The 19,893-nt window shown below is 42.8% G+C and overlaps 1 protein-coding gene across 1 annotated transcript in view; it reads left to right on the top strand.

Annotated features, from left to right (window-relative positions):
* VPS33B (VPS33B late endosome and lysosome associated) overlaps positions 1-19,893 on the top strand; it is a 50,998-nt gene that overhangs the window by 3,360 nt on the left and 27,745 nt on the right. The window contains exons 2-10 of the mRNA XM_075855262.1: positions 1,066-1,182; positions 2,703-2,783; positions 2,893-2,954; positions 5,126-5,175; positions 6,097-6,164; positions 6,257-6,302; positions 13,145-13,239; positions 14,939-15,043; positions 17,687-17,783. Of these exons, the coding sequence (XP_075711377.1) occupies positions 1,090-1,182; positions 2,703-2,783; positions 2,893-2,954; positions 5,126-5,175; positions 6,097-6,164; positions 6,257-6,302; positions 13,145-13,239; positions 14,939-15,043; positions 17,687-17,783 (697 nt within the window). The 5' untranslated portion in view covers positions 1,066-1,089. The remainder of the gene's footprint in view (positions 1-1,065; positions 1,183-2,702; positions 2,784-2,892; positions 2,955-5,125; positions 5,176-6,096; positions 6,165-6,256; positions 6,303-13,144; positions 13,240-14,938; positions 15,044-17,686; positions 17,784-19,893) is intronic.

Raw genomic sequence — 19,893 nt, 5'->3', positions numbered from 1 at the left:
GCCATTTTAGCGCACAATATGTTGTGCCCACTTTGTGCCACCGAAGACAAATACATCATAAAATTTTAAGTGGGCTTTCCCGGGTATGGCGATGTCATATATCTAGATGTAAACTGGTGTTTAGGCACGCTGTAGGGTTCAGAAGGGAGGGAGCGCCATTTGGCTTTCGGTTTGCAGATTTTGCTTGGTAGTAGTTCTGTTTGGGGTATTGCTGATATTTCAGTTTATAATGTGGGGGCATATGTAAACCGTGAGGGGGTACATCAGGGTATAATAAGAGGGTATAATAATGGGGTAAATAAATTCATAGATATGTGGCCGGTGTCACACTGATAAGTGGTGCCCAATCGTATCCGCTTTCTGCACGTTTTGCATCGCCATATTCTGAGAGCCAGAACTTTATCTTTTTCTCCACCGGAGCTGTGTGAGGGCTTATTTGTTGCGGGACAATCTGTAGTTTTCATTGCTACCATTTTGGGGTACATGCGATTTTTTGATCACTTTTTATTCCATTTTTTGGCAAGCAAGGTGATCAAAAACAAGCAATTCTTACAATGTTTTTTATTTATTTATTTATGGCATTCATTGTGGCCTATAAATGCCAATTTTACTTTATTCTGCGGGTCGATACGATTACGGCGACACCAAATGTATATAGTTTTTTTACTTTTTGCCGCGTTTGCGCAGTAAAATCACACTTTTTGTTTTTTTACATTTTATTAATTTTTTCTGTCACCATATTCTGAGAGCCATCATTTTTTTATTTTTCAGTCAAAAAAGCTGTGTAAGGGCTTGCTTTTTGCGGGACGGGTTGTATTTTTATTGGTACCGTTTTAGGGGACATGCGACTTTTTGATCAGTTTTTATTCCATATTTTGGGAGGGGTGGTGATAAAAAAAAGAGATTCTGGCATACTTGTGGGGGCTGTAATGGTGTCATCTAGATTTCCCAGAGCTAATTTATCAAAAGACAAAACAGGAAATGTTATTTGATATATTTAATGCAAAGTGCCCTATGAATTTGATAATAGGAAATGATAACTTATTATTTGTCTTTCCCTTGTAGGTGGGTTACTAAGAGAGCATAGTGATGGCATCAGAAAGGTTAGATGCCCCACAGCTTCCTGATTTCACCATACTCAAGAGGCTGGCACGAGACCAGCTGATTTATCTTCTAGAGCAGGTCAGTGTCTGCGCAGATACAATACAATGAGTAGGATTCATATGTCATACCATCATTTACATGTTAAAGGGTAACTAAACTTTCAGAAAACTTCTGACCTGTCATAAAGACGTGTCAGAAGTCTTGATCGGTGGGGGTCTGAGCAGCGAGAGCCCCACCGATTGCTAAAACGAAGTGGCAGAACCGCTCATGTGAGCCATGTGCCGCTTGGTTTCTGATTGGCTTTTCTCAGAAAACTGAGTAGTTGGTGTACGGGCCCACAGACTTTCTATTGAGTCCGTACACCGCTAGATCGGCTTTCAGAGAAAAACTGATCAGAAACCAAGCGGCTCAACTCTCACCCGAGCGCTTCTGTCGCTTCGTTTTAGCGATCGGTGGAGGTCTCAGTGCTTGGACCTCCACCGATCAAAACTTCTGACATCACTATCACATGTCAGAAGTATTCTGAAAGTTTAGTTGCCCTTTAAAAAGACATGCTGGCTATGGTTTTACAACAGTCTATAGCCTGGACCCCATGAACACACTATAGACTAATGTAAATAGCAATCTACTGCCTGCCAATGGGCTCTAAGGAGATGGAATTCCATACAGCTGCTCTATTAAGTGGCCTAATCTCTGAGGAAAAATAAGACTTATAACATATTAAAGAACTGAACATAATAGACTTCCCCAGTAGCCAAGGTACCTTCGTATCAGAAGGGCTTTTTAAAGCGAATCTGTTACCATACTATGGGCACTGGTATTCTCACAAAAACTATTGGGCCATTTGTCTAATAGCAGCTAACATGGAATACAGTGGACTCCTAGTTATAACACTACCCCTGCATCCCCCACCCCTATCGGCAGTGATTGGTGGCTGCCTTGTATACATGCAGATATATGGTGGCCCTCAGTCATTGGTAAGAACGGAAGGAAGAAATGGGGAGCAGCGGTTTAGTATGATGACATTCTGCCGCTCTCTGTGTTGCGGCAGAAGCAGGTGAATTCCGACCTTGAGTTCTCGCTGAGCTGTGCTGTTTCCGTAAGTCCCATAGTAGTGAATGGCAGTTTCGGAAACAGCGTAGCATGCGAGCTACGCTGTTTCTAACTAATTCAGTTCTATGGGGTTTACGGAAACCGCATAGCTCAGCGAGAACTCATGGTTGGAATTCACCTGCTTCTGCCGCAATGCAGAGCGGCAGAACAGGGTTTAGGGAGCCCCATTCTAGAGATAGGTGCAGGTCCCAGAGGTGAGACACGCATCTATCTGACATTTATGTCATAAATGTCCCTCATGGGAAAACCCCTTTAAGGCCAGATTCACAGCTTTTGAAAAAATCCCCAGTGCACCCCAGAAAATCGGCAGATTAATCTGCATGTATTAACTCTATAATACTGTATTTTTGTTGCAGAATCCATGGCAAAAATGTAACTTTTGGCAGAAATTAAACGAAAAATGGTCCTTTAAATATGTTGTGTCTTTTTATGTAACCATTCATATAACATGTGCGTTAGTTTTAACTAATATGTTTTAATTACAGCTCCCTGGAAAAAAAGATTTGTTCATTGAACCTGAGCTGATGAGCCCATTGGATCGAATTGCAAATGTCTCGATATTAAAGGTAGCTCAAAATATATTTGGGATAAAGTTTTCTATAAAATCATGGTGGGGAAAAAAGATACTAATAAATCTGATTAGTGAAATGTTTATTTGTTTGGATGATCTTTTAGCAACATGATGTTGACAAGTTGTATAAATTGGAGAACAAACCCATTTACACCAACTCTGACCAGTAAGTAACTGACCAGTCTTTATCTTCTTTTTATCTTTTTATATGTGACCTAAGTATTGCATCAGCCGCTTCCTTTTTTTTAAAATCTATTGTAATTTTTTTGCTCTTGTAATTTAGAAAATACTACTAAGGGCCTGTTCACATCAGCGTTGGCTTTCCGTTCCGGGGTTCCGTCGGATGTTTCCGTCGGGTGAACCCCGCAACGGAAAGTGAAACTGAAACCACAGCTTCCTTTTCAGTCACCATTGATATCAATGGTGACGGAAACATCGCTAATGGTTTCCGTTCGTCACCATTCCGGCAGGTTTCCGTTTTAACGACGGAATCAATAGCGGAGTCGACTACGTCAAAACAACAGAACCCTTAAACAACGGACAAAAACGGAAACCATTTGCACCGGATCCATCACCATTGAAATAAATGGTGATGCAAACGGAAACCTATGGTTTCCATTTGTTTCAGTTTGGATTCCGTTTATGGGTTCCTCTGACGGAACCCATGAAAGGAGACCCGACGCAGATGTGAACGAAGCCTAAAAGGGGAAGACCCTTCATTTATAAATGAAGTAAGCCCACTGTTACTTGGTAACTCGCTCTTCTGTCATGGGCAAAGCTGGGTCTGGAGGCTGACTTTCCAACCTTTATTCTTTCTGTATACAAATGACCAGAATTTTGTTCAATTTGACAAACCTTAACCCTTTAAAGTTCAGGCCATTTGTTTCGTTTTTCAGCCATAGTTTTTTTATTTTTCCGTCAATGAAGTGGTGTGGAAGCTTATTTTTGTCAGGAGGAGTTGTAGTTTCTATTGCCACTGTTTAACCCCTTTGTTTTTCACTCCCCGCTTTCCAAGAGCCATCATTCTTTTATTTTTACATCAATGGAGCGGTGTCAGGTCTAATTTATTGCCTGAGGAGTTGTAGTTTCTATTGGCACCATTTAAAGTACCATATAATGTACTGAGAAACTGATAAAAAAATCTTTGTGTGGTGGAATTGTGAAAAACTGTGATTCCTCCATTGTTTTTTGGGTTTTGTTTTTACGGCTTTCAACGTGTGGTAAAAACGACAGCTTAACTTTATTCTGCAGCTCAATACGATTACGGTGAATCAAATTTATATATATTTATTTATATATTTTACCACTTTTACAAAGAAAAATCTATTTGTTAAAAAAAATAATTTTGTTTCACTACATTCCGAGAGCCAGAACTTTTTTATTTTTTCGTATATTGTCATTTTTACTGGCTTCTATTAAGCTCTGCCACAGGCTTAATAGAGTGAAGGCAGACCTGGGGGCCTTCATTAGGCCCCTGGGCTTACATGACAACCATCAGTACCACACGACCACATTATGGGGGCGGCAATGGGTTGTCGGAGGGGCCGTCTCCTCTGTCTAACGTCTTAGACGATCACGATTCACTACGGCATCTAAGTGGTTAAGCGGCCAGGAACAGTGCGATCGCTGTTCATGGCCATTAGTCCCTGAAGTCAGCTGGCTGACATCCACAGCATATGGACGGGCATAATTCTGTATGCTCTTACATTATACTGTGTCACTATGACACAGGCCGCTGTTATGGCAAAACATAGTGTCCCCTAACAGCAGGCTTACTCAGCAGACACCCTTGGTGTCCTTTCTAGGTGTCCAGGGTTGACTGCAGGAGGTTTCGCCAGTCTCAAATCTCATAACCGGTGACACGATCGAATAGTTGAGTCTCCTTTGACCATGCCGCGGACAGAGACGGTGGCTATCAAAGGGTTAAACATCTGGGGTCTGAGTTTCAGCAGGCTAGTCTAAGTTCAGGAGCTGTAAGTTAAGAGGGGACCGGCCATCAAGACAGCGTTCGGTCGCTAAGGGGTTAAGTAATTGTAATCAGTTTGATAGAAATGTGTTTATAGTTACAATTGGACAATAATATTAGTCCAAGTATTTCGCCAAACTGCTGTCCAGTCCATGTGGGACCATTATCTTTTTTTCTTACACCCGATGTCCTTTTTCGGCCAACATCTCACACAGCTGTAAATTGGCATAAAATGAAACATTGTTATATCTATATAATGTGGAATAATGATAGACGGGATTGTTATTTCATCTCGGACCTACTACGGAATTGCAGCACAGCTTTGTTTCCTACACTGTAATAACTTGTTTTGTGGGCATATCTGTCTCTAGATTGTGCTTTCTGATCAGACCACGTGTCAAGCATGTGAAGTATATTGCCAGTAAGTAAATTCCCTTCCTCCAGCAGATAGTAAATGCGATAACTGACAATATGATCTATCTAATATTTTATATTACCTGCTTACCAAACCCTTCCTGTCAAGCAATGAGGTTACTAAGAAGCTTACAAGAGAAGGCTGTGTTATGAAATATTAGCACAAAAAGCGCTCCATAGTGCAGGAAAAAAAAAAAAAGGGTAAGAAAATCAACTGGACGGACCGTGCGGCACTCACCAGACATAGTTGTGCAAAACAGCGAGCACAACCATGGGATGCGTGTATAGGAATGTTCTCGGTCCTCCGATCAGCATGGTTGCTGCTCCACCTGCAGACCTCAATCCCGAGATTTTAAACGATATAACACCAAGCCAAAAGAAAAATGCAGGATCCACCGCGCGGTACGTTCCTGTACCGGAGGAAGAGGTCCAACCGAACTTGAAACGCGTTGTACGTTCATTAAATCATCCTTTTGAGCTTTTACTCCAGCTTTCTCATTTTGGTGGCGCCCGGTTGATCCTGCATTTTTCTTTTTGCTTGGTGTTAGGAAATATGGCAGTGTAACGCACAAGGTTTGGTACATTTGTCACTTGTGACCTTAAAAACACAGGAACGTTCAGAAGATAAGCACGTGGCATTAGGTTGTCTCAGAATTGCCTACTCTTTGTACGTATAAGTACGGTATATAACAAGTCTCATTGTGTATTCGGTCTGTAGCTGTCCATACAAGGTCGATCCAGGATACCGGTTATGTATGTAGATATTAAATGATTCTGATATATAGAATGCACAAGGAGATTTACAAACATCTTAGTAAAGTTTTCACCCAATCCGTGCTTTTCCTATATAACCCGCCTGTGTATGGCCATTAACAGTGCACTGTGTATCACACCTAATATGTATTATTTATGTACTTATTCTTTATAGATCTTGTCAATGCAGATAAGAAAGCAGGTGTGAGCAGAAAGTACAAGATCATTTTCAGTCCTCAGAAGGTAAGTGTAATACATATTCTTTTTCTAAATTGATACCTCTTTGTCATTGCAGTTGAAGCACCAAATGTATTTCCTCCATTTTTATTCTTTAGTTTTACACATGTGACATGATTCTGGAGCAGGAAGGAGTATATGGCGGTAAGTGTGACCTGCGGATCGTTATATGCTGAATATTTATATATATTTTTTAGGAGGTTTAAATTTTTACATGATATAAACAGATATCGGCTGATTAACGACCTCCATATAGCCTCTTTACGGCGGCCATTCGGGGTAGTTCTTCTGAAACGCCGCCTTTTCACAACGTCACTTCAGAAGAACTTTTCCCGCTTCGGGCGGAGCTCCTGAAACCCGGGCTGTTGCGAACAGCCTTGGTCTTCAGGGCAACGATCGGTGACCACTAGCGGTGGTCTCCGATCATATTTAACCCCTCAGATGCGCCGCTCAATAACGAGCGCCGCATCTGTGTGGTTTTAGAGGGGGGCTCACTCTCTCAACCCACTGACATCAAGTAATGCTATCGCGGGGTGTCAATGGTTTCTATGGCAGCCGGGTGCCTAACAAAGGCACCCAGGTCTGCCTCTAGTGATTGCCTGTTAGGCCATGAGAGACATGGCCTAACAGATGCCTGTCAGTTTTACACTGACAGGCAATAATACAATGCAATACAGGAGTATTGCATTGTATTATAAAAGCGATCAAAAGATCGCACAGTAAAGTCCCCTAATGGGACTAAAAAAAAAGTTTAAAAAGTTTGAAATAAATAAAAGTCCCAAGTAAAAAAAACATGAAGAACTCACTTCTTCCGCTTACAAAATACATTATTATGAAAGAAAGTAAAAGGTACACATATTTGGTATCGCCGCATCCGTAACGACCCCAATTTTAAAACAATTACATTATTTAACCCGCACGGTGAACCCGGTAAAAAAATAAAATAAAAAACAATGCCAGAATTGCTATTTTCTGTTCATCCTGCCTTAAAAAAAATTTGAGCGATCAAAAAGTCGCATCTACTCCAAAATGGTACCAATGAAAACTACAAGTCGTCCCGCGAAAAAAAAACCCTCATACAGCTGCATCGGTGTAAAAATAAAAAAGTTATGACTCCTAAAATATGGCGACACAAAAACAAATAATTTTGAAATAAAAAAGTGTTTTTACTGTGTAAAAGTAGTAAATCATAAAAAACCTATATAAATATAGTATCGCCGAAATTGTAATGAACCGCTGAATAAAGTTATGTTATTTATACCACACGGTAAACGGCGTAAATTTAAGACGCAAAAAAGAATGGTAAAATTTTCATTTTTTTTTTTACACTACCCCAACAAAAAAGTCAATAAAAAGTTAATCAATAAATTCTATGTCCCCCAAAATGGTACTATTAAAAAAATACAACTTGTCGCACAAAAAAAAGTCCTTATACAGCTATGTCGATGCAAAAATAAAAAAAGTTATAGCTCCTTGAATGCGACGATTGAAAACTTAAAAAAAATTGCTCGGTCATTAAGGTTTAAAATACCGTTGGTATTAAGGGGTTAAACCACATGGCTGTCTATCATAAAAAAATTCTGTTGAGGTTCAGGGAGAAGAAATGAACAGTGCATGCTCTCCTTGCATAAAGATGACAAGACAATTCTCATTTTAATTTCATAACCTGACTGAATATTGTATTATATATAAGCGAATGTGTTATAGGAAAGTTATAGGAGTTTTCAAATACATAATATATCATCTACAATCCATTGCACATTTGAAAAAGAATAAACAAAATCCCCCCAGGCCAATCAGAGTGCTCTACACCTCATATATTATATATCTGGCTAGCGAGGTCTAGACTGCAGCCCAGCCGCAACATCTGACGATGAACTCATGCCCCTGCTTTCCACCCATGGAGACCATATTTTATCGAATGTATGCTTAACATGCCTAGCTGTGTAAATATATTTTTCCATGCGTGTTAACCACGTGACTTTGTTACAGAATTCCGATAACGTAGGTGGTCGATCATCCAGCCAATGTTGTGCAATAAGCTTCCTAGCCACATACAACATACGAGCAACAGCCAGATTAACCTGTTCAGAAATAGAAATATTCTCCACATACCCTAGGACACATACAAACGGAGTGAAATCTACCAACACTGCATAGATAGAAGAGATAGTGTCCGCTACCTCAGACCAGAACTGTCGCAGCTGCACACATTCCCACATCATATGTATCAATGTGCCAGGTTCCCACCACACCTAGGACAGTCGGGGGAGTCCCTGACCCCAATTTTAGTCAGAAATTCCTCCGTTCTATACACCCGACGTACCAAAAACAGATGAGAGATTAGGGATGCACGGTGCATCGAAACTTCGATACTGTTTCGATACTGTGCATCCCTAAACGGTTCGATACCGCTATTTCCTGTATTTCGATACTGAGCTGCGCAGCCGCACAGCTCAGTATAGTAATACATGAATGTATGGGAGCGCGGCTGCGGCTGTGTAATTCAGCCACAGCCCCGCTCCTGAGTCATGATAAGTGCGCAGGGTCAGGATGATGTGATGCGGCCGCCGCTGCACTAATGAGCGGCGGCACTGGAGACAGAACATGGCGGGCGCACTACAAAACACCCCCATGTTCTGTCCTCAGTGCCTGAACTGCCGCTCATTAGTGCAGCGCCGGCCGCACCTCCTCATGATGACCGCGCGCGCACTTCCTGTCAGGAGCGGGGCAATGGCTGTATTACACAGCCGCAGCCCTGCTCTATAACGGCGGAGATCAGAGAAACCTCTCATCTCCGCCGTTATTCCCCTGAATGCTGCGATCACAGCTGACTGCAGCATTCAGGAGAAATTGAGCAGGGGGATGCCCCTGGATCGCGTCACAGGGAATTCCTGTGACGCGATCGAGGGCCATACCATATATGGGCAGACAGCTCAGGGTCTATTGACGGACCCCAGGGCTGTCTTACCATATTTCATGTCGTTAGGACATACCCAAGTATGTCCTAACAACTGCCTGTGTGCTATTCGTCCACAGGCTAATGTACTGGCACATATCTGATATATGTCAGTACATTAGAGTTTAAAAATAAAGTAAAAACAAAGTATTGTTAAATTTAAAAAAAAAATATACATTCACCTTTTTTACAATAAACATTAAAATAAGTCTCAATACATAAAATATACACATATTCAGTAATGGCGCGCACAACAATTTTTTTGCATCATTTATGATGTGTACGCTGTAAAAAAATGAAATAAACACGGCTTTCATTCACTTATTAATGTGAGGCGCGAGGTGCGATGAATTTAACCTCCATGTTCCTCACAGTAATAGTAATTAACCCCATCATGTACCTCGCACATTAACCCATTATGACTGAGAAACATGATGGGATTACTATTAATGTGAGGCGCGTTCAAAATTAATCACACGTCGCGCCTCACATCAGAAAACGGAAGAATTTTTTTTTTATTACTGTTGGCAAAAGTATCGAAATTGGTATCGAAATCGCAATACTAAACGAAGTATCGGTATCGAAGTCCAAATTCTGGTATCGTGACATCCCTATGAGAGATACGATGTGCCTCATTCATAGAAAGTTTAGGTATCCGTGACAATATATCTCCCCACTGACTTTCTTCTATGGGCCCAAGACCTCTTTCCTATTTACTCCTCAATATGGAAGGTGAATCATCTAGGGATCTTATCAGAAGACTTTTGTACAGAAGAGATATAAGGCCACAAGTATGACTAGTCTTGCTAATAACTCCTATCAGGACATTATCCATTATTGTGACCGCGTTACTCCTATTCTCCATACCGTATGCATGACGAACCTGAAGATATTTATAAAATTGGGTATGAGGAAGACCAAACTCCGTCTGTAAACATTTCCCCTTCATTTCTACTTGCTCACTTTGAATCTTCGACACGCATTTAGCGGCGATTCACAGGTATTGCAGCCTTTTCTCCCATTGAAGCGAATGGGAGAAAAGGCTGCAATACCTGTGAATCGCCGCTACATGCGTGTCGAAGATTCACAGTGAGAAAGTAGAAATGAAGGGGAAGCAGCGCTCGTACGAGCGCTGGACCCCCTTCAAAATAGCTGATCGGCGGGGTCCCGGGATTTCGACCCTGACCGATCAGCTATTGATGGCCTATCCCGAGGATAGGCCGTCAATTTCTACTGTCTGGAAAACCTCTTTTAAGTCTTGACATAAAAAAGTAGTAACATAAAATATAACATATTCACTTGAACGGAGCTGGACTGTAATAACAGACACAGTCCATTGCCAAGGAAAAGAAGCAGATCCTGTTTTCTAATCTCATAAAATCCCTTTAGAGCAGGGGACTCAAGCACGCGGCCCGCGGGCCGCATGCGGCCCCTGGGGCTGTCATCTGCGGCCCGCGGGACACAGAGCCGCTAGCATCGGCTCGAGACTGGAATTCCCTGACATCGCTGTCCACATATGAACAGCGATGTCTGGGGCTTCCCCTGAGCCGGAGTCCCGAGCAGAGCGCTGGTGTCGGCTCTGCTCCTGGACTCTGTGGAATTCCCTGACATCGCTGTCCACATATGAACAGCGATGTCTGGGGCTTCCCCAGAGCCGGAGTCCCGAGCAGAGCGCTGGTGTCGGCTCTGCTCCGGGACTCTGTGGAATTCTCTGACATCGCTGCCCATATATGGACAGTGTGTCAGGATCTTGCCCAGAGCGGAGCAGAGCGCTGGTGTCGGCTCTGCTCCTGGACTCTGTGGAATTCCCTGACATCGCTGTCCACATATGAACAGCGATGTCTGGGGCTTCCCCGAAGCCGGAGTCCCGAGCAGAGCGCTGGTGTCGGCTCTGCTCCGAGACTCTGTGGAATTCCCTGACATCGCTGCCCACATATGAACAGCGATGTCTGGGGCTTCCCCGAAGCCGGAGTCCCGGGCAGAGCGCTATTATCGGCTCTGCTCCGGGACTCTGGGGAAGCCTCTGACATCGCTGTCCATACATCGACAATGATGTCAGGGGCTTCCCCAGAGCAGGAGTCCCAGTGATGTCAGGAGCACAGCTGGAGTCCCAGGAAGAGCCTACTAGCGCTCTGCCTGGGACTCCAGCTCTGGGCAAGCCCCTGACATCACTGGGGCAGCCTCTACAGAGGGCACTGCTGCAGCCTCTACAGAGGGCACTGGGGCAGCCTCTACAGAGGGCACTGGGGCAGCCTCTACAGAGGGCACTGGGGCAGCCTCTACAGAGGGCACTGGGGCAGCCTCTACAGAGGGCACTGTGGCAGCCTCTACAGAGGGCACTGTGGCAGCCTCTACAGAGGGCACTGTGGCAGCCTCTACAGAGGGCACTGTGGCAGCCTCTACAGAGGGCACTGTGGCAGCCTCTACAGAGGGCACTGTGGCAGCCTCTACAGAGGGCACTGTGGCAGCCTCTACAGAGGGCACTGTGGCAGCCTCTACAGAGGGCACTGTGGCAGCCTCTACAGAGGGCACTGTGGCGTTATCTACAAGTGGGTGTGTGACAGTATCTGAAGAAGACACTGGCATTATCTAGGGGTGTGTTGCATTATCTACAGAGGGCACTGTAGCCTTATCTACAGAGGGCACTGTGGCCTTATCTACAGAGGGCACTGTGGCCTTATCTACAGAGGGCACTGTGGCCTTATCTACAGAGGGCACTGTGGCCTTATCTACAGAGGGCACTGTGGCCTTATCTACAGAGGGCACTGTGGCCTTATCTACAGAGGGCACTGTGGCCTTATCTACAGAGGGCACTGTGGCCTTATCTACAGAGGGCACTGTGGCCTTATCTAGGGGTGTGTTGCATTATCCAGAGAGGGCACTGCGGCAGCATCCACAGAGGGCACTGTGGCCTTATCTACAGAGGGCACTGTGGCCTTATCTACAGAGGGCACTGTGGCCTTATCTAGGGGTGTGTTGCATTATCCAGAGAGGGCACTGCGGCAGCATCCACAGAGGGCACTGCGGCAGCATCCACAGAGGGCACTGCGGCAGCATCCACAGAGGGCACTGCGGCAGCATCCACAGAGGGCACTGCGGCAGCATCCACAGAGGGCACTGCGGCAGCATCCACAGAGGGCACTGCGGCACTATCTAAAAAGGGGCTGCCCAATCTTGACATGTGTGCTAACTGAGCCGCCGGACTGCATTTAGCGACACTTAAACTGGAAAGCTGGATTGTTGAAATAAGCACGTGGAGAAATATCTCAAATTTTAAACCTAGCGCTATTATTATAGTAATGTAGTGTTATTATTCTAGTAATATAGTGTTATAGTAGTTCAAATAACTAATTGATTAACAATAATTTTGTATTGTATCAAATTTGAAAGTAATGCGGCCCGTCAACTTCCCATTTTTTCTATATGCGGCCCACTTACCCGGCCGAGTTTGAGACCCCTGCTTTAGAGTGTAGCTAAACGTTTGACAAACTTCTGACATGTCAGAAATTTGTATTGGTGGGGGTCCGAGCACTGAGACACCCACCAATCGCTAGAATGAAGCAGCTGAAGCGTTTGTGTGACCGCTCAGCTGCTTCGTGTCTGTTCGGCTTTTTCCAGAAAGCCAATGTATCGGAGCACGGGCTCATAGACTTTCTATTGAGTCTGTACACCGATACATTTATTTCTGGAAAAAGCCGAACAGACACGAAGCGGCTGAGCGGTCACACAAACGCTTCAGCTGCTTCGTTCTAGCGATTGGTGGGGGTCTCGATGCTCGGACCCCCACCAATACAAACTTCTGACATGTCAGAAGTTTGTCAAACGTTTAGCTGCACTTTAATGTTGGTGGAACTTCTGTAGACGTGAATGGGGCTGTAATGCGCACTTTGTTGCGCTGCTGGGTTATGCCTGTAGCCTACAATAATAAACATTTATACACGGATATTTACTAATTTTAAAATGAAAAGACTAGACTGGAATGTCCTGACATAAAAAAGCCTAGCTTTCTTTTCTTATTTGTACATAGATGTAACCAGTGATGAATGGTCTTTTTATCTCCTCCCATTGGATGACGATATCATCAGTATGGAGCTGCCAGAATTTTATCGGGACTATTTTCTTGTGAGTAACATATGTAAAATCATTACTATGTCAATACTTATTATAGATCAGCAGAAAAATATATCTTCACATGAAGCCTGCTTTCAGTTGAGTAGGTCTCTACTCCAAATTCACCTATTTTTAGATCACAGCACCCTCTCCTTGGTGACCATGTCCCATGTAGTGTGGAGGAATTTGGAGAAAAAAGTTTGTGCAAATATCTGCCATCTCAACTGTCTGAAAGTCTTTTGGTCCAAAAAGGTGCTGGACTGTGCTAAAAATGGGCTTAGGATTAATAGAAGTAGGGCTTAGAAATTGAATTGCTCAAATTATTAAGACTTTGTATACAGAGATGTCTTACTGGATTTTGTATAAACAGATTTTTAATTTTATGAATTTGTATCTCAGCTGGAAGTCTTTACATAGGGACATAATGACATCCGATGTCACATATATATTTTGAATAATGTTTAATTATATGTATACATTCTATTATTCCCATGTATCTATTATCTTGCGTATTTGAAATAGTTTCCTTCTTTGTGTTTTTCTAATCCCCTTAAATATGACGAGCCCAAGTATTCTGTGGAACACAAGCAGAGGCATTATTAGTATAGATAAATCATATAGCTTTAGAAGTAGTTTGTTAGGACTGTATTTGTTTATTAAAGTTCCCAATAACCAGCAATGGAATTAGCATTTCCCACAGACCAGAACATGACCTCATATTAGGAACTCCGTTGCATAATACAATTGTCATGAGGCATGCAGAGGATGGTGTAAGACCACTGTGTTGCCAAAGGATTTGGCGTGAAGCTAATCCAGGGAGCGGAGTCTAAGGAATGTAAACTTGGCTGCTAGGAATCCCCATGTCGCCACCCCAGAGTAGTTTCCATTGGCAATGGCTGACGGGAACAGACAAAGCAACAGTAGGCAAGTTACACAGTCAATACTAGCAGAGGTCAGGGAGTTTGGTCGTAACGAGAGACAAGCAGAAGGTCAGGGCAAGCGGCAGGCAAGACGTAGTCACAGTTCAGGCTGAGTCTGTAATGGTAAATCCAATGAGGTAATCCAGCAGGGAAACTAGCTACTAGCAAAATAACCTAATTGCTCAGGCCCAGAGCAAAGGGGGATTGTACCTCGTGTACCCTGGGAAAGCTGGGTGGATTGGCACGCTGGCTCTTTAAGGTATAAAGAGTCAGAGTGCGTTTACTAGTAGAAGACTGAGGACCTAGAGGAGAGTGGCAGGGGGTGGGGTGCGATCCGGGTGGCCTGGGGGTGCAGCTTCGGCCCGGACATAGGAGATGCGGAGGAGAGGTAAGTATGCCGTGACACAGCTATGACAACAATGTACAAAGAATGTAGCACTGTGAGCATCCAGAAAGGAATAACTAACGAAATGTCATGGATTATTAGTAAATCATAAAACTGCACATAAACGCTACTTGTGAGGGTAGAGAACTTCCAGATATGCGACTATTACTGCCTCTTTATAGATGTATCATTTTTGGTACAGTAGTATGTGTGCTTCTTAACTGAACTATTAATGCCCAGTGTGAATGAGCGCTAAGAATCTTTTAAGCAGGGAAGGCATCGTTTTAAAGATGGAATAGGTTCCACATTTTCCAATATGGCCTATACATTTTATATGTTTCTTTAGTGACTTACTGTACAGCATCTTCGATACAACATAAAATACTGCTTTCTTATATTTTCTAAGGAAGGAGACCAACGGTGGATTGGAACTGTGGCCCGAGCTCTGCATTTACTGAATTCTATCTTTGGACCGTTGTCAAAGGTTCATGGGATAGGGAGGTGTGCTAAGGTAATGATGCCATTATAGTGTTGTGCACCTTAGATCACGTCTGGTTACTTTTGGAGCGAACCTTACTCAGAAATGGTCTCCAATGGTGTCCAGCACTGCTGCCGTTTTCTTAAAGCAAAGGCCGGAACTTCACGCTTACAATAGTGCTTAGGTTTTCTGTACAAATTTGCAGCTATAATCTCATTTGTGGCAGTACGGAGGACACGGCTCATTATTATTCATATATTCTTTACAGGACCTGCATTTTTAGTAACGCCTCTGTGTTGTGATTGGCTGAGGCATTACCAAACAGTTGGTCTTTCAGCTTATTTCTATTTACTGTATTAGCAAGCTGGGTCCCTTGTACAGCTACAGATGGCAGGGTGTAGATGACCTTGTTGCCACAAGCTTATACGTAAAACCTAGCATTATTGGGAAGGTGGCAACCTAGATGGCTGAAGTTCTGGCCTTTGCTTTTAAGAAAATTCTGACTGCGGCGCACAGTGTTGGAGACCAATATGGAGTTGTTCCAGTATGAACTGCACCTAACTAGTATTGGCAAATTTTTGTAACTACGGGGTGGAAATACACTTTAACCAGTTCAGGACCGGGCTATTTTGCGCCTTCAGGACCAGACATCGTTTAGCCATTTTTAGCACGTGTTAGTTAAATGGCTATAACGTTTTTATTTGTTGGGCTAACGACGTGATTTTTGCGACGTTTTTTCCGTAGACAATGCAGGTTTCATTTTTATCGTTTTTATACACACCTTTTTTGCTATTTTTGAATTTTTATTCATAAAGTTTGAAAATAATAGTAAAAAAATAAGCTTTTTTACGTTTCAGCTATTTTTTTTTGGTAATAACATAGTTTTACCCTAAAATAGACCTTTTATTTGTGATCGTCATTGTCTACCGTAAATTTTAATATATTACATGTCTATATTAGGGTAATTGGGTCAGCGCTAGCGTTACAACAATGATTGACGGGGGGAACGTTTATTTTTGGGGTGGGTATTTTATGTGTATTTATTATTTACATTTTTTTTGCACTTTACTTTATTATTTTTTTATTACTATGGTCTGTCCCTCAAAGGTCAAAAAAGAGCTTTGGGGAACTTTATATATTTTTTTTCTTTCTTTCACACCATCTTTTCCACTGTAACTGGAGCTGCACAGCAGCCCCAGTTACAGGGGAAATCAGCCCTCTTATAGTGATGATTGTCACTAATAGGGCTGTGCTGGGTCTAGTAAGACCCAGCAGCAGTCTGTCAGTAACGGCACCCGGCGATCATGTGACCAGTCACATGATCACCGGTAGGAATAGAGACAGCGGCGCGGCTGCTGTCTCTATTCCTATACACAGCGTTCATTGAGCGCTGTGTAAAAAGACATCGGAGAAGACAGAAGCAGCTAAAGCTGCTTCTATCTTCTCCTCAGGGTCCCCGGCAGTCACTGACAGCCGGAGACCCGACATTCAGCTGCCCGATCGCGCAGGCAGCAAGTTAAAACCCGAGCCGTAAAAAGTCTATGGCTCGGGTTTTAAGGACCCGTCCCTGACCGCTGGCCGTAAAAACACAGCCAGCGGTCGGGAACCAGTTAAGCATTCAGCACATCTACAGGCCTGGTTGGAATATTCTTAGGTTTGCGTGGAAGACAAGATATGACAGGGGCCCTGTATGTCACGGATAAGGCCATGTTCACATCACGTTTGGAAGAGCAGCTCTCCTATTTTTTATCATGGAACTTTTCTCTACTGTCTTGTGTCAAGCTTCAATCCTCCGTAAAGAAGTGGGGAGAGCAGGTCTCCTGAGCATCAAGTTAAAGGGTGACTAGACTATGAATCTTTCAGTTTTTTCACCTGCAGTTGGGATATTTCCCCCTAAGGGCATGTGCACACACAAACTCAAAAACGTCTGAAAAAACAGAGCTGTTTTCAGAGAAAACAGCCTCTGATTTTCAGACGTTTTTGAAGCTGAAAATGAAGCTTCTTGGCTATGTTCACACAGAGTTTTTTGACGCGGAAACCGCGCCAAAAAACTCGTGAAAATGCCTCCCATTGAAGCGACATGCCCTATCTTCGGGCTTTTACGCCTCTGACCTCCCATTGACTTCAATGGGAGGCAGAGAAAGCGTATTTCGCAGCGTTTTATGCCCGTGGCGCTCAATGGCCGCGGGTGAAAAACGGCACGAAAATTTGCGTGCAGGGAGAGGAAAATCTGCCTCAAACTTCCAAACGGAACTTTGAGGCAGAATTTCCGCCTGCAAAAAACTCCATGTGAACATAGCCTTAATTTGGAGCTTCTTTTGAGGAGTTTGAGGTGTTTTTTAGGCGTTTTTCATAGTGTTCAAAGGAAAATCGGCTCCAAAAAATGCTTCAAGAAGTGACATGCACTTATTTTTACGGAGCGTCTTTTTACTCTACGTTTTTTAAAACAGCGGCGTAAAAAGAAGCACCATATGAACTAAATGCTGTTTTCCCATTGATTTCAATGGGCAGATGTTTGTAGGCATTCAGCTTCCATGTTTTCAGGCATTTTTCAAGGCGTAAACGCCCCGAAATACGCCTGAAAACACTGCGTGTGAACATACCCTAATAGTGAACATCCTTCTCAAGTATGAGTCCATGCATTTACCTCCATTGTGATGTATATATGTATTACAGATGGCATATCAAATGTGGAAAGAACTCCTTGAGGATGAAGAGATTGTTCTAAAGGAGAGAAAACCAGATCTGGGTCTTGTCTTCATGATTGACCGAGGTCAGGATTTTATTCATGAATATATATTATTATATATAAATAATTATACTATTGTAAATATGGGCTGTAGAGAACTGTTGAGGAATTATAACAAACAATGAGTTTGATTCTTTAATGTTTGAGATGAATCTTCTTAAAGCGACACTCCAGGAAAAACATATACATTGTGTTTATACCTAAAGCAGAGCCTGAAGGGCGGTTGATTACACACAGATTAACCCGTTCGTGACCGCCCCATAGTGTTTTTATGGCGGCCACTAATGGGCTTTATTCCGATGCAATAGCCTTTTTACGTCGCGGCATCGGAATAAGTAAACAGAGTAGGGAGCCGTTAAATCTCCCTGCTCTCAGCTACCAGAGGTAGCTGAGGGCTGGGGGCGTCCCTGCTCTCGCGGGTGAGATCGATATCAGTATCGATCTCACCAGTTTAACCCCTCAGATGCGGCGCTCAATAGCGAGCACCGCGTCTGAGTGGTTTTGGAGAGAGGGAGGGAGCTTCCTCTCATCCCACCGGCACCCGGCGATAAGATTGCCGGGTGCCGGCGTCTTCTATGGCAGCCGGGGGGCCTAACAAAGGCCCCCAGGTCTGCCTGTAGTGTATGCCTGCTAGGTTATGCCAGAGGCATGGCCTAGCAGATGCCTGTCCGTTTTACTCGGACATGCACTAAAACTCTGCAATACAGAAGTATTGCAGTGTATTATAAATGCGATTGGAGGGTCGCATAGTGAAGTCCCCTAGTGGGACTAGTAAAAAAGTTTAATAAAAAGTAAAAGAAAAACCCACTTTTTCCCCTTACAAACTGCTTTATTATTATTATTATTATTATTATTATTAAAAAAAAAAAAAAAAGATAAAAATGTACACAGATTTGGTATCGCCGCATCCGTAACGACCCCGACTATAAAGTTATTACATCATTTAATCCGCACGGTGATAGTCGTAAAAAATAAAATAAAAAAACAATGCAAATATTGCTGTTTTCTGTGAATCCTGCCTTAAAAAAAATTTGATAAAAAGTGATCAAAAAGTCACCTCTACTCCAAAATGGTACCAATAAAAACTACAAGTCGTCCCGCAAAAACAATCCCCTCATACAACTGCATCGGCAAAAAAATAAAAACGTTACGGCTCTTCAAATATGGAGACACAAAAACAAATAATTTTGAAAAAAAAAGCGTTTTTACTGTGTAAAAGTAGTAAAACATACAAAATCTATATAAATTTGGTATCGTTGCAATCGCAGCAACCCGCTGAATAAAGTTATTGTGTTATTTATACCAAACGGGGCACGGCGTAAATTTAGAACGCAAAAAAGTGACAAAATTGCTGGTTTTTTTCTATTTCTCCCCCCAAAAAGTTAATCAATAAATTCTACGTATCCCAAAATGCAAATAGTCCTGCAAAAAACAAGACCTTATACAGCTATGTCGACGCAAAAATAAAAAAGTTATAACTCTTTGCATGAGATGATGGAAAAACGTAAAAAATAGCTTGGTCATTAAGGTCTAAAATAGGCTGGTCATTAAGGGGTTAAAAGACCACCAAAGATAGGAGTCATGCTGTCCCCCTTCAGGCTCCGCACTAGACATAACACATTGCACCAGATTTTCCTGTAGTGTTCCATTTTTGAACTTTCATCAATGCGTAGGGTTCAAGATTAACCCCTTCGGGACAAAGCCATTTTTTTTATTTTCGTTTTTCACTCCCCGCCTTCCAAGAGCCATAACTCTTTTATTTTTCTGTCAATAGAGCGGTGTTAGAGCTTATCTTTTGCTGGAGGAGTTGCAGTTTCTATTGGTAGCATTTAAAGTACAATATCATGTACTGGGAAAAAAAAAGATTTGCAGGCTGAAATTGGAAAAAACTGTGATTCCTCCATTGTTTTTTGGGTTTCGTTTTTACGGCTTTTACCGTGTGGTAAAAATGACAACTTAGCTTTATTCTGCGGCTCAATACAATTACGGTGATACCAAATTTATATAGTTTTTTTAAAATATTTTACTACTTTAAAAAAACAAAAAACTTCTGTTTTACCACATTCTGAGAGTCATAACTTCCATATTTTTTCATGGGATTGAGCTGTGTGAGAGCTCATTTTTTTGCGGGACG

This window comes from Rhinoderma darwinii, chromosome 3 (genome assembly GCF_050947455.1).
Source record: "Rhinoderma darwinii isolate aRhiDar2 chromosome 3, aRhiDar2.hap1, whole genome shotgun sequence".
Lineage (NCBI taxonomy): Eukaryota > Metazoa > Chordata > Amphibia > Anura > Rhinodermatidae > Rhinoderma > Rhinoderma darwinii.
The sequence above is the reverse complement of the archived record's forward strand: the minus strand, read 5'-3'. Positions and strand labels throughout refer to the sequence as shown.